Source organism: Chiloscyllium plagiosum, unplaced genomic scaffold (assembly GCF_037043375.1).
Source record: "Chiloscyllium plagiosum isolate Xiang-an unplaced genomic scaffold, Cpla_swu_hap1 HiC_scaffold_1, whole genome shotgun sequence".
Taxonomy (NCBI): Eukaryota; Metazoa; Chordata; class Chondrichthyes; order Orectolobiformes; family Hemiscylliidae; genus Chiloscyllium; species Chiloscyllium plagiosum.
Genome location: NW_028270139.1, coordinates 112,163,248 through 112,177,491, shown reverse-complemented (window position 1 = coordinate 112,177,491; position 14,244 = coordinate 112,163,248). Strand labels below are relative to the sequence as shown.

General features: G+C 43.7%; 1 protein-coding gene across 1 annotated transcript in view; it reads right to left on the bottom strand.

Annotated features, from left to right (window-relative positions):
- dcaf12 (DDB1 and CUL4 associated factor 12) overlaps positions 1–13,963 on the bottom strand; it is a 91,843-nt gene extending 77,880 nt beyond the window's left edge. The window contains exon 1 of the mRNA XM_043687546.2: positions 13,650–13,963. Coding sequence (XP_043543481.1) covers positions 13,650–13,706 — 57 coding nt within the window. The 5' untranslated portion in view covers positions 13,707–13,963. The remainder of the gene's footprint in view (positions 1–13,649) is intronic.
- Between the last annotated feature and the right edge of the window lie 281 nt (positions 13,964–14,244).

Sequence of the window (14,244 nt, the reverse complement as noted above, 5' to 3'; positions counted from 1 at the left end):
CCAATGCCTGCCGGCCCCCTCTCCCCACACTTTCTCTAGAGTTCTACACAGGTGTGTACCCTAACCACCCCCACCCCCCCTTCCCAAGATAATCTCTCCAACATTGTCCTGTACAGGGCAAAGGTGGAACCTGTCAAAAAGTAGCAGTAAAAAGTTGTGTGCGCGCACACTATTTGGAGACTCACCCCACAAAGGCAACTGCATCAGTCTTTTTGTCCAGTCCAACTGCCCCGGAGAGGGGGTGGTGTTGGACAAGGTTAGGGGCGGGGGAGCGGTGTCGCACGGGGTTGGGGGTGGCGGTGTTGGACAGGGGGTTGAGGGCGGGATGGCATTGCACGTGGTTGGGGGCGGGTTCTCACACGCTGCGATGCTGCCTTACCTCCTGAACTGGGAGCAGACTTTAAAAACTCTTGAGCCCCAGAAGAAAAGCATTTAACCGATTCACCAAATAATCGATTATTCGAACGAAATAGTGCCTACCCATCACATTCGGATAATATAGGTTCCTCTGTATACCAATTTTCTACACTTACAATATTGTGTGTTTTGTGTTACTACACAAATGTGCATTTAGTGTATGATTTTCTTTTATAAGCACTTGTTTGTACAAAGGTTTTTATTCAATTTCTGAATATTAAAAAAAGACATCTTTAGATTGCATTTTTCAAGGTCAAATGACATCCCAAAATACTTTACTGTCAACATCCATTGTATAATGCCAGATGGCTTAATCTTTACTGTTAATGCTTGCTAATTGTAACAGTCACCCAATCAATACAGATGTTGTCTTATCTGGATGCTGCTCCCTGTAAGTGACTATATAATTCCTTAAGAATCTGCTGTTTGAGAGAAGACCAAGAACTCATGTCTGTGTGTAGATGGGCGATCGTTCTCTCTCCCTCCAGGCTCAGAATAAAGATGAAGGACGTAAAGCCATACTGTGTCTCTTGAGTGTTTGCTCCAACTGATATGGGGATAGGGAAGGGCGACGACAATATGGCGAGTCAGGCAGGAGTCCAAACGAACAGTTATGATCGAATGGTGTCAGCGATCGCCTGGAACACCAGTGTCTTGAGACACATGGGCCTATAAAGGTAAAATTTTAAACCTTGGTCCCCCTTGATATTCCTGTGTGTCAGAAACGGTCCCATCATTCAATTGCCTTCTATTCTATAGACTCCTCAAATGGTAATTGGTTCAGTCGAGAGACAGAGTTTCGTAAATGCGCTGACAAACAGGAGTTTGAGTCCTCTGGGTTTTAATTGGGGTTCGAGTCCCAAATTGAGAATGTGTATCGGGTATGAGCAGGTAGGGAAAGAGTTATGTTTTGAGTTTTGTGAAACAAGAGGCTCAGCTGAGCATGACAGATCAGATAAGAACGTGCAGTTAACAATGGGGTGTTGGAAGCAAAGGTTATGGGTTAACAAGGTGGAAAAGCATTCATTATGTAGAGCCATTTAACAATATTGGAAGAATTCAGTATGTAAAGTCAGTTTAACAAGAAGAAAAATATTAATTACTTGAAGCCAGTTAAGAACATTTATTGTTTAACAGCAGATGACTTAATCTCTATTACTGACACTCACTGATTGTAACGGTCACCCAATCAATGTGTAGGTTGCCTTATCTGGATGCTCCTCCCTGTAAAATGACTATATAACTCATTAAGAAACTGCTGTTTGAGAGAGAAGACCGAGAACTCATGTCTCTGTGCACACGGCTGATCATTCTCTCTCCATTCAGGGCCCGGAATAAAGATGAAGGCGGTAAAACTACCTTGTCTCTCTGAACATTTTGCTTCAACTGAAGAGAAAACAGAACAACAATACGGTGTTTGATTGGGGTTTGAGTCCCTTGGGTTTAATTGGTGCTAGAGTCCCTGAACATATAGAATAAGAAAAGAGGTTAGAGTCCCCATGAGTAGTAAAGCAAGAAAGGGGTTAAAGTCCCCTCGTGGTGAAATTTGAGGCTCTGAGAGTCTTTGTTCAGGGGGAAGACGGAGGCTTGAACTACAACACTGTGCACTCCACTGCAAGGTTATTTTTGTGCGTGTGATTTTATCATGAGAGTACGGGTGGTCTTTCTTTCCTTCACGACCTCGTCCGGTAGTTGGGTGGCATTCCATCGTCTGGTTTCCACAGAGGCGACGATGTTTCAGTGATCTTTTTGTGTGCACGTGCCCCGCATTGTGGGCTTCGTGAAGCTTTGGGAATCTTGGACCAGTGCTTGTCTTTTTCTTTTCTGTGTCGTGGTGGTTGATTCAAAGTCTGTGGATGTGATTTACTTTTGTCCGTCTCTCGTGTGGATCTTTTGGGGCCACCTCCTCCATCTTTTTAGCTCCTTGTTTTCCATTTCATGGATCATCACTGGGTTAACGGGGGGGGGTCCTCAAACGTGCACGTTTTCCCCCTGAATTAAAATGAGAAATTTCTGACCAGAGGCTCTTCAAAACAAAATAAAATGCTGAAATTAAGGTTCTACTTGTACTTGAGTCAGAAAAGGAAGCTTCAATGTAAATTGTGCCATGCTGAGCGTATTTGTTGTTAAAAAGTTTGGTTTGTTAAAATACTGGTTCAGAAAACCCTTTTAACTAATTGTTTTGCCTTGAATTGAAATCCTAATTCAGACAAGTGTTTTGTGGGCTATGTAATAGGGTAGACTTTGTTTTTACATTGAAATTGTACATTATGTCCTTTTTAAAATTAGGAAACTTGTAACCTTAAAACAAATTGATTGTGTGCCGAGTCCCTGATTTGTTTCAAATTCTGCAATGTCTGTTTAAAAAAACAATTGGGTCAGTGGTCACGCTTTAGCCAGATGAGAGCACTGTATTATCTTTGCTGCTGCTGCGTTTTTAATGCAGCGTGTTCACATAAAGAAGAGTGCATTTTAAGTTTGATGTTTTGTTAAGATTTTAGAGACTATTAGAACTTGAGGCTGAGTTGTTTCAGTTCTGTTAAATAATATTGAGACTTCACTGGCCCCATTCAAATTGCAAATTCAAAGAATGTTGATCTCTACCAAAGTTGCCACTTTGCTGTTCTGGATTTCTGAAATACGTTTCCTGACAGCTTTTACATTAGCCAAGTATTAATTTGTTAAAGGAAAATAACTTTTGAATAACGTGAATGGGGCCCCCGAGGGTTTGATTTTAGGACCATTGATTGTTGTTCACAATTGAGTGAATTGTTTAGACAGTACAATTTAGTTTATAGATTGTATAAAACTAGATAATGTCAGTGAACAGAGTAACTGACTTCAAAAATTCAAAGAGGGGTGAAATAGGCAGACACCATTCAGTGTAGTTAAATGTGTGACTGCCTTCATACTGATAATCACCTTGGCAAGGAAGGAATGAGAGAGGAACTTCAAAAATACTTTCAGCAGCTAACATTGTCTCGTGTTTCTCCATTCAAAGGTAAAGCATGCCTTTGGACCAACGCCCACCCCTCCATAACCTGATCCAACAGATTCAATCAGCTCCCCGGTCAGGAGCATGAAAAGTGAAGCAGCTAACAACAGTGAAGAGGAGGTATGACGCTTTTTGTTAGAGGCCTTCCTACTGACATCAAACCACGTGAGCTTTACCTAGTCTTTCGTTCATTTAAGGGATATGAAGGTCCCTGATCAAGCTGACATCATAACAGCCAGCTGGCTTTGTTACGTTTAACAGCAGGGCAGAAGCAGAAGCAGCAAAGAATGCTGTACTCACCTAGCTTGCTGCTGCAGCTGCAGCACTGCACGCTCAGATGGGCTGATATCCTCCATCTGAAGCATCTTTGCAAGGACAGAAGTCTCGCCAGCTATGTTAAGTATTTAACTGCCTTTACCCAAGAATTCGGATTTCTCCATGGAGTGATGCAGAAAGACAGACTGAATTTTGTTTTCTGGTTGGACTTTACTAAAGGAGATTTTGGAGAACTGCCTCGTTTCCACTCGACTTGGAAGGGATAGAGTAGTGACCAAGGACTGTGGATTTAAGAACTTTACTGGTGAACTTCTTCCCATGCAGGAGGACCCTAGAAATTCTATTTACTGTAATGGACTCGTAATCTTTTTTGTTATAATGATTATATGCTGCGTGTCAATAACTTGCTTAAATACTAGCTGTCAGAGACTTATAAAAGCTGGTAGTGCCATCTAGGTGGTTATCTTATTCCTTCCTTTTATCATTTCAAGAGTGTATAAGGTATGAGCAGGTAGGGAAAGAGTAAAGTTTTGGGTTGTGTAGCAAAGGCTCAGCTAGCATAACTTTGAGTAGATAAGAACTTGCAGTAAACAATGAGATCCTGGAGACAAGGGTAGTAGGTTAACAAAGTGAAAAGCATCCATTATGTAATGCCAGTTGACAAGGTGAGAAACATCCATTGTATAATGCCAGAGTCCCAATGCACAACCTACAGTCTTTGTCACGGGTAGGGCAGACAATAGTTTGGAGATTAAGAGGATGGGATGCCATGATTGCTACGCATTCTTTCTCTGTCAATGCTTGACTTCAGCTTGCTATTGGCAATGAGACTTTAACCTTTCCCTTAAACTCGAGCAGTCTTGGGCCATGGTGTTGATGGGGATATTATACACTTCCAAGGAAGGTTTAAGGGTTCCTCTGCCTTCCTAGGGCTCACATGTCATGTCAAAGCTCCAAGCATAGCATTTGTTCCAGAAGTCTTGGTTCAGGCATGCAGCCTATGTGGCTGATTTAGCAGAGCTGATCAAGCATAGTTAATGTTCCGAATCTTGTAACGATGACCTGAATAAGAACACTGACTTTGACGCACCTTTATAGGATCTTGTTGATATAGCACTGGTGGTATCATGCCATGGTTTTGAGTGCCTATTCTATACATAGTCGACAACTCTGAGCCACATTAAAGTCATAGAGATGTACAGCACGGAAACATCAGCTATAGACAATGGCTTCAAGCTCAACCTCAAACAGTACATAAGTGAAAGCCCTGTTTCTGAATAGTATTTCAATGACAGTGGATGTTGGGATTTGCCCTGTAGGTGGAGGTCATCAACAGATTCCCATTTGTTCCACAGATCAGCTCCACTCCTTTTGAGGGCTAGAAGGAGCATTATAGCAACAAAGAATGGGAAGAGCAATGGGTGCAATGGCACAGCTTTTCTTGATCCCAGACTGAATGCGGAAAACAGCTTGCAGGTCATCATGAGTCAAGTGGGGGGTGGAAGATAAATCTACACTCATGATGCAAGATAAATATAAGGATATAGGGAACAACTTCCCTGTTGTCTGAGAATATTACCATAGGATATTTATTATTTATCTAAGACAGGATGGGGTACATCTTGTGTCACCTTACGCTTTTCACACTAGTGAAACCTGTCAATTGAGATTTGTACTTTTCATTTTAAAAAAAAAATCAGTTCTAGGTTATGGGCATCACTAACATATCCAACATCCACATGCATTCTTTCCCACTGTTATTAGGCTTATGAATGGACCTCTCACATTAAAGTTAGTCTTTCTCTGCACCTTTTCTGTAGCCGTAACACTATATTCCACATTCTATTATCCTGATGTACTTAAATAAGATGTGATATGTCTGGTTAGCACGCAAAACAATATTTTCCCCTGTGTGTTGGTACATGTGACAATAATAAAACAAATTAAATCATTCCTAATTGCTTTCAATGTAGTAACAGTGAGCTACCTTTGTGTATCACTGTAGTCTATGTAGATTAGCTACAACTGTTAGAAAGGAAGTTCTGAGCTTTGACCTATCAATGAGGAAATGGTGATTCAGTTCCAAGGCAGGATGTGATAAGACTTGGGAGTGGTATTACCAGAGATTTGGTGAGATTCATCCTTTTAGGTGGCAGAAGTCACAGGTTTGGAAGATGCTGCCAAAGAAGGTTGGCCAATTTGTTGCTGTGCATCTTGTAGATGATGTGCACTGCACCAACTTTGAACTGGTGAAAAAGGGAGGGAAGATTTAAGGTGGAAATAGGGTGCTGCGTTGGCCCAAATAGTTTCAAGTTTCTCAAGTCAATCAGGGAAATGGAGAAAATTCCAATACACTCTGGATGTGTACCTTATAGATGTGGATAGACTTCAGAAATCAAAAAGGTAGTTATTTGGTATAGAATACCTAAGCTTTGATCTATTTGTACAGTCACTGTATTGGTGGGACTGGTCTCATTAAGGTTCTCATCAATTGCTCCAAAATTTTGATGGTGGGTAAATTCTACAATGGCAATGTCAGTGAATACCAAGAGACAGTGTTTAGCCTTTCTCTCCTGGCTGCATCATTGCTTATTCCTTAAATACACTTATGCCTTTCAGAGAAGGAAATCTGTCACCCTCACCTGGTCTGACCTACATGTGACAACAGAGCCACAGCAATCCAGTTGACCCTCACATGCCCTCTGAAATACCTAGCAAGCCATCCAGTTGTATCAATCACTGCCATATTTCGACAAAAAATGAAACCTGGTGGACTGTCTGGCATCAGCCTTGGCACCAGAAATGACAACAGCAAAAACAGCCCTGTCAACCCTGTAAAGTTCTCCTTACTAATATCTGGGGGCTAGTGCCAGAATTGGGAGCGCTGTCTCACAGACTAGTCAAGCAACCTGATATAGTCATACTCACGGAATTACATCTTATAGAAAACATCCCAGACACCATTATCATCATCTCGGGATAAGTCTTCTCCCAGCAGAGGTAGCAGCAGTGGTATACAGTCAGGAAGGAGTTGCCCAAGGAGTCCTCAGCATTGACTCCAGACCCCATGAGGTCTCATAGCTTTAAGCTAAACATGGGCAAGAAAACCTCCCGATTACCAGGTACCATCCCCCATCAGCTGATGAATCAGTGCTTCTCCATGCAGAACAACAATTGGAGGAAGCACCAAGGGTGGCAAGGTGCAGAGTGCACCCTGGGTGAGGAATTTCAACATCCACCTTGAAGAGTTACTCAGCAGCTACTAATAGACCAGATCGGGTCTTAGAGACCATTGACCAGAAACTCAACTGGACCACCATATAAATACAGCAGCTAGAATAGTTGGTCAGAGGCTAGGAATACCACAGCAAGTAACTCACACCGACTCTCCAAAACCTGTCATCTACAAGACAAGTCAGCGGTGTGAAATACTCCCTACCAGACTGGATGTGTGCAGCTCCAACAACACAAGAAGTTATCATCCAGAATGAAGCAGCCCACTTGACTGACACCACATCCACAAGCAATCTCTGGAACTATGCAGAGGCCTATAGAAAACTCCTAAGAGGGTGACTTCTCCTTTACAGTTTCTAACTTCAGCCCATAGTGCATCAGTAGACAAGTTCTCAAAAGTCCTTGCCACTGTAATACTGTCCTTGACTAACAATACCATCCCCACCCCCACCCTTTAACCACCTTCCCTGTTCTTACTCAAACATCCACACCCCGGAAGCTGCAACAACCATTCCTGTCCCTTCTCTATCGACGTCTCTGAAATGGCCACCACATCGAAGTCCCAGGTACCAACTCATGTGCAAGTTCACCCAATTTATTCCAGATGCTCCTGGCGTTGAAGTAGACACGCTTCAGACCACCTATGTGCTTGCTGGTGCACTCTTGCAACCTTGAAACCTTATTTCTGACCTCACTACTCTCAATCTCCTGGACAGTGAAGCTACAATTTAGGTTCCCATTCCCCTGCTGAACTAGTTTGAACCCTCCTGAAGAGCAATAGCAAATCCCCCCACCCCAGGATAATGGTACCCCTCTGGTTCAGGTGCAGACCATCCAGTTTGTAGCAGTCTCACCTACCCCCAGAATGAGCACCAATTATCCAGGTATCCGAATCCCACCCTCCTACACCATCCCTGCAGTCATGTGCTCAACTCCTCTCTCTCCCTATTCCTCACCCCACTAGTACATGGCACAGGGAAGAAACCAGAGATAACAACTGTTTGTTCTAGCTCAATTTCCACCCTAGCTCCCTGAATTTCTGCCTTAAGTGCCCATCCCTTTTGCTACCTTTAAAGTAGTCTGAGCTGAGATGTCAACTTCTGTTATGAAAACTTAAAAATTATCTTGAGAATATCATTTAAAAGATGTTCTTGGATTTAGGTATTAAAGAATGGAAACCAGCAAATCCATTCTACAAGATGAAATAGTTAACAATCTAGGTTTGTTCAATATATCATTGTATCAGTGTAAGCTTTTGCTATAAATTTTGTGTCTTATGGTCCTGCTTCACAACCACCTAGTGAAGAAGCAGCACTTCGAAAGCTAGTGCTTCCAAATAAACCTGTTGAACTATAGTCTGGTGTTGTGTGATTTTTAATTTCAGTTTTGGTTACCTTGTTATAGGAAGGATATTATTAAATTTTAGAGAGTACAGAAGAAATTTACAAGGATGTTACACAGAACATAGAACAGTACAGCATAGTATAGACCCTTCAGCCCTGAATGTCGTGCCAAGCATTTATCTTAATCCAAGATCAACCAAACTTACACATCAATTTACTGCAGCCCACGTGCTTGTCCAGCAGTCGCTTAAATGTCGCTTAAATGTCCCTAATGTCTCTGACTCTACTACCACTGCTGGCAGAGCATTCCACACAACCATCACTCCTTGCATAAAGAACCTACCTCGGAATCTCCCCTATACCTTCCCCCAATCATCTTAAAATTATGACCCCTTATGACAGCCATTTCTGCCCTGGGGAAAGGTCTCTGGCTACCTACTCTATGTCTCTCATTACCTTTTACAACTCTATAAAGTCATCTCTCTAGTGTGAAAGATCCGAGCTCACTCAACCTTTCTTCACAAGCCCTCCAACCCAGGCAGCATTCTGGTAAATCTCCTCTGCACCCTCTCTAAAGCATCTATATCCCTCCTATGGTGGAGGTGACCAGAACTGCACACAATATTCCAACTGTGGTCTAACCAGGGCTTTCCACGAGCTGCAGCAAAACCTTGCAGCTCTTAAACTCAATCTTCCTGTTTAATGAAAGCCAAAACATCATACACCTTAATGACAATATCAACTTTGGTAGCAACTTTGCAGGATCTACATATGTGGACCCCAATATCCCACTGTTCCTCCACACTGTCAAGAATTTTGTCTTTAACCCAGTATTCAGCATTAAAATTCAACCTTCCAATATGAACCACTTCTCATTTATCCAGGTTGAACTCCATCTGCCACTTCTCAGTCCAGCTCTCCATCCTGCTAATGCCTTGTTTTAGCCTGCAATAGCCGTCAACACTATCTACAACACCGTCAACCTGTGTGTCATCGGCAAACTTACTAACTCCCACTTCCACTTCTTCATCCAAGTCATTTATAAAAACTATAAAGAGCAGAGGCCCAAGAATAGATCCCCATGGGACACCACTGGTCACCGACCTCCAGGTGGAATACTTTCGATCCACTACCACTTGCTGTCTTCTTTCAGCCAGCTAATTCTGTATCCAGATGGCCAAAATTCCCTGTATCCCATATCTCCTACCTTTCTGAATGAGCTTATCGTGCAGAACCTACACTACATCCACTGCTCGACCCTCGTCAACTTGTCTTGTCACATCCTCAAAGAACTCAATAAGGCTTGTGAGGCATGACCTCCCCTCACAAGGCATGCTGACTATTGTTAATCAAACTATGTTTTTCCAAATAGTCATAAATCCTGACTCTCACAATCTTACCACAGACGTAAGACTGACTGATTTGTAATTCCGAGGAATTTCCCTATTCCCTTTCTTGAGCAGAGAAATAACATTCACCTCCCTCCAATCAGCCAGTACTTCCGCCCATGGAGAGTGAGGATACAAAGATCATCACCAGAGGTGCAGCAATCTCATTCCTCACTTCCCGTAGTAACCTTGGATATAACTGGTCCAGTGCAGGGTCTTAACTATCCTGATGCTTCCCAGAATTTCCAGCACATCCATTTCCTTAATATCAATCTGTTCAAGCCTATTAACCTGGTTCACAGTGTTCTCACTATCAACAAGGTGCCCCTCTCTAGTGAATGCTGAAGCAAAAAAAGTGATTTAGGGCCTCCCATTCCTCTTCAAACTCCAGGCAGAAGATCCCTCCACTATCCCTGATTGGCCCTACCCTCCTCTGATCATTCTTTTTCCTCACGTACGTGTGGAACGCCTTTGGGTTTTCCCTAATACTTCCCACCAAGGCTTTTCCATGTACCCTCCTAGTTCTCCTCACTCCACTTTTGAGTTCTTTCCAAGCTACCCTGTAATCCTCTAAAGCTGTGCCAGATCTTTGCTGCCTCAACCTGAAGTAAGTTTTCTTCTTCCTTCTGACAAGAAGTTTCTTTGCTCTGGTCATCCAACACTCCTTCACCTTACCATTCCTTGCCTGCCTCAGTGGAACAAAGTTATCCAACACTCGCAACAAGTGCTCCTTAAACAGCCTCCACATTTCTGTTCTGCAGGTCAAGCAGCATCTGAGCCGGAGCCCTTCATCAGGAATGAGGCTGGAGGCCTTGGGGGTGGGGAGAAAGTAGCTGAGAGCGCAATAGGTGGATGGAGATGGAGGTAAAGGTGATAGGCCGGAGAGGAGGGTTGAGTGGATAGGTGCAAAGGAAGATTAACAGGTGGGACAGGTCATGAGGGCAGCGAGGAGCTGGAAGGTAGCCCCCCTGGTGTTCACCTTCCACCCTACCAACCTTTGCATAAACCAAATCATCCAAAGACATTTCCGTCACCTCCAAATGGACCCCACCACCAGGGATATATTTCCCTCCCCACCCCTTTCCGCCTTCCGCAAAGACCATTCCCTCCGTGACTGCCTGGTCAGGTCCACGCCTCCCCAACAACCCACCCTCCTGTCCTGGCACCTTCCCCGACCACCACAGGAATTGCAAAACCTGCGCCCATACCTCCTCCCTCACCTCCATCCAAGGCCCCAAAGGAGCCTTCCACATCTATCAAAGTTTTACCTGCACATCCACCAGTATCATTTATTGTATCTGTTGCTCACGATGCAGTCTCCTCTACATCGGGGAGACTGGACGCCTCCACTCAGAGCTCTTTAGGGAATATCTCTGGGATACCCGCACAAATTAACCACACCGCCCTATGGTCCAACATTTCAATTCCCCCTCCCACTCAGCCGAGTACATGGAGGTCCTGGGCCTCCTTCACCGCTGCTCCCTCACCACCTGACGCCTGGAGGAAGAATGCCTCATCTTCCGCCTCGGAACACTTCAACTCCAGGGCATCAATGTGGACTTCACCAGTTTCCTCATTTCCCCTTTCCCCACCTCACCCTAGTTCCAAACTTCCAGCTCAGCATTGTCCCCATGACGTGTCCTACCTACCTATCTTCCTTTCCACCTATCCACTCCACCCTCCTCTCTGAGCTATCACCTTCATCCCCACCCCCATTCACCCACTGTACTATTACTTTCCCACCGCTCCCACCCTCCTCTCATTTATCTCTTCACCCTGCAGGCACGCTGCCTCTATTCCTGATGAAGGGCCTTTGTCCGAAACGTCGATTTTCCTGTTCCTGGATGCTGCCTGAACTGCTATGCTTTTCCAGCATCACTAATCTAGAATCTGCTTTCCAGCATCCGCAGTCCTTCATTTTACCAGGTTGGAATTGGGGTAAGGTGGCGGGGGGGGTAGAATGAGGAAACTGGCAATGTCCACATGGATACTCTGGAATTGAAGGGTCCCAAGGCAGAAGATAAGGCGTTCTTCCTCCAGACGCCGGGTGGTGAGGGAGTGGCGATGGAGGAGGGCCAGGACCTGCATGTCCACGGCAGTGGGAAGGGGAGTTGAAATGTTTGGCCACAGGGTGGTGGGGTTGATTGGTGCTGTTGTCCCAGAGATGTTCTCTAAAACGTTCTGCAAAAAGGCATCCAGTCTCCCCAATGCAGAGGCGACTGCATCGGGAGCAATGGATACAATAAATGATGTGTGGAAGTGCAGGTGAAACTTTGATGCATGTGGAAGGCTGCTTTGGGGTCTTAGATGGAGGTAAAGGGGGGTGGGGTGGGGTGGGGTGGGTAGATGAGAGCGCAGGTTTTGCAATTTCTGAGGTGGCTGGGGAAAGTACCAGGAGAGGAGGGTGGCTTGTTAGGGGGCGTGTACCTGACCAGGTAGTCGCGGAGGGAACTGTCTTTGCGGAAAGCAGATAGAGATAGGAAGGGACTTTGCAGAAAGCTGTTAGGGGTAGGGAGGGACTTTGCATTTAGTCTTTTTCCAGGGTTGGGGAATTGAGGACTAGTGAGCATCAGTTTAAAGTTAGAAGGGGAAAAAATAAAAGAGAAAACTGGAGGGGTTATTACATACAGGGTAGTATGGGTACAGAATGAGCTGCCAGCGGAAGTGGTTGGGGCAGGTACATTAACATTTAAGAGGCATTTGGACAAATACATGGAGAGGAAAGGATTAGAGGGATATGGGCCAAGTGCAGGGAAATGGGGTTAGCGTGTACGGACACTCTGGTCAACATGGACCAGTTTGGGTCAAAGGGCCTTTCGCTGTGCTGTAGGATTCTCTGACGCTAAATATATATTAAACTAATTTTAAATCTAATACAGTTAGTACATAATGGAAATATATGTCACATTCTCAGGACTATGACATCATAATGGCAAAATGACTTCACTAAGCAATCTCAACTGACTTTTGAACTATAAAAATGCATAACATTTTGTTCAAAGCCAAGAAAAACATTTCAGATCATGTATATTTGAACCAGTGAGTTGATGGACTGCACACCACTCAGTCTTTTCCAAAACCAAGACCAAGCTTACATGAAAATGTACTTCCAGCGACACTAATAGAAACAAGAATATTCCATATACAAAAACAATCATTTGATACCAAATGGACAAAGAGATGACACTACAACACTTTGAAACTCACCAGTTTTGTTATAGTTTTGGAAATATTGCATGGTAACAAATTTTTCATTTTAAACTGCATATTTAATAGTTTACATAACTTAGTCTCTTACAGAATAATCACATCATCACCTGAAACCTGGACGCAAGTGAAACTGCCAAACTTAATTGAGAGAAGCTCAATATTAAAATTTGAAGATTCATATTCCAGTTAGGTAATAAGTACACAATTAATTTAAAATAAAACCCACAGTCCAGATATCTTCAAGCAGATTACAAACTAAAGTGAGAAATTAAGTTCAATCCTTTCTAAAATACAAAGCAATATAGATAAAGGATTTAGGAGCTGCAGTAGACCATTCAGCCCTTTGAGCCAGCTGCAATACTCTAAGATTAGAGCTGACTGCCCTCCCAATTCTACTTTCTGGGCTGTCTGCCATAGCCTGGACAAGTTTGTTAAACAAAAATATATCTATAACCTGGTGTTGTGAGATTTTTAACTTTGTACACCCCAGTCCAACACCGGCATCTCCAAATCATTATTGAATTTTAATGTTAATATATTTTATAAATTCCAGACTGGAGCGATTCCGGGGACGAAAAACCCACACACTAAAGATCCTCCAGAGAAGGAAAAGTGTGAAGTAATCCGTTCCGATTGCAATCACCAACGCGGGAAGTACAAAAAATTACAGAGCAGTAAAGGTTGGCGGGACTGAATTGAGGGGCGTTGCAGCAAATCACAAGTGTCCAGCCTGGACCAGACCGACAGCTCGTTTGCAATAAAGTTTTTTTTTAAAAAGCGGCCTACCTGCTCCGGTTCTAGTTCCGCAGCCTTTCTCTTTCTGCTAACTATTTTTCTGGCCATGATGTGGGAGGGAAAGTCTTTGAATCCACATGGACATAGAGTTAATACTAATCAGAGATTTAATGGACAGGTCCCGGAGAGTGGGCAGTGAAGATAAAGGATTATTTAACTTTTTTTAAGGGCACCTCTTTGGTATTTGGTGTCGTAATTATTTGGAATTTATGATTACCGAAAGCCGTTTGCACGTCGGCGTTATGTTATAAAACAAATTCCTGCCGACGCTGCGCTCGCGCGCACTCAGAGCGAGCGAGCGAACGTTATTGACACACTTCCGTCCCTCCCCAACAACGCCCGCCCAATATACTTCCGTTCCAATAATGCCCGACGGACACAGTTCAATTCGGTTCCGCTCCGGAATCGTTGTCAAATGACTTCCGTTCCGTTCTTACAGAGCTCGCCCGATACACTTCCGGTCTGTTCCTCCAGTGCGTAATGGATACAGTTCCGTTCCAATCCGGAAATGGCTTTCCAACAGACTTTGTTTCTTTCCGTAACTTTCTCCACAAGTTTGACCAACCAACAAAAATGATAGTTTATT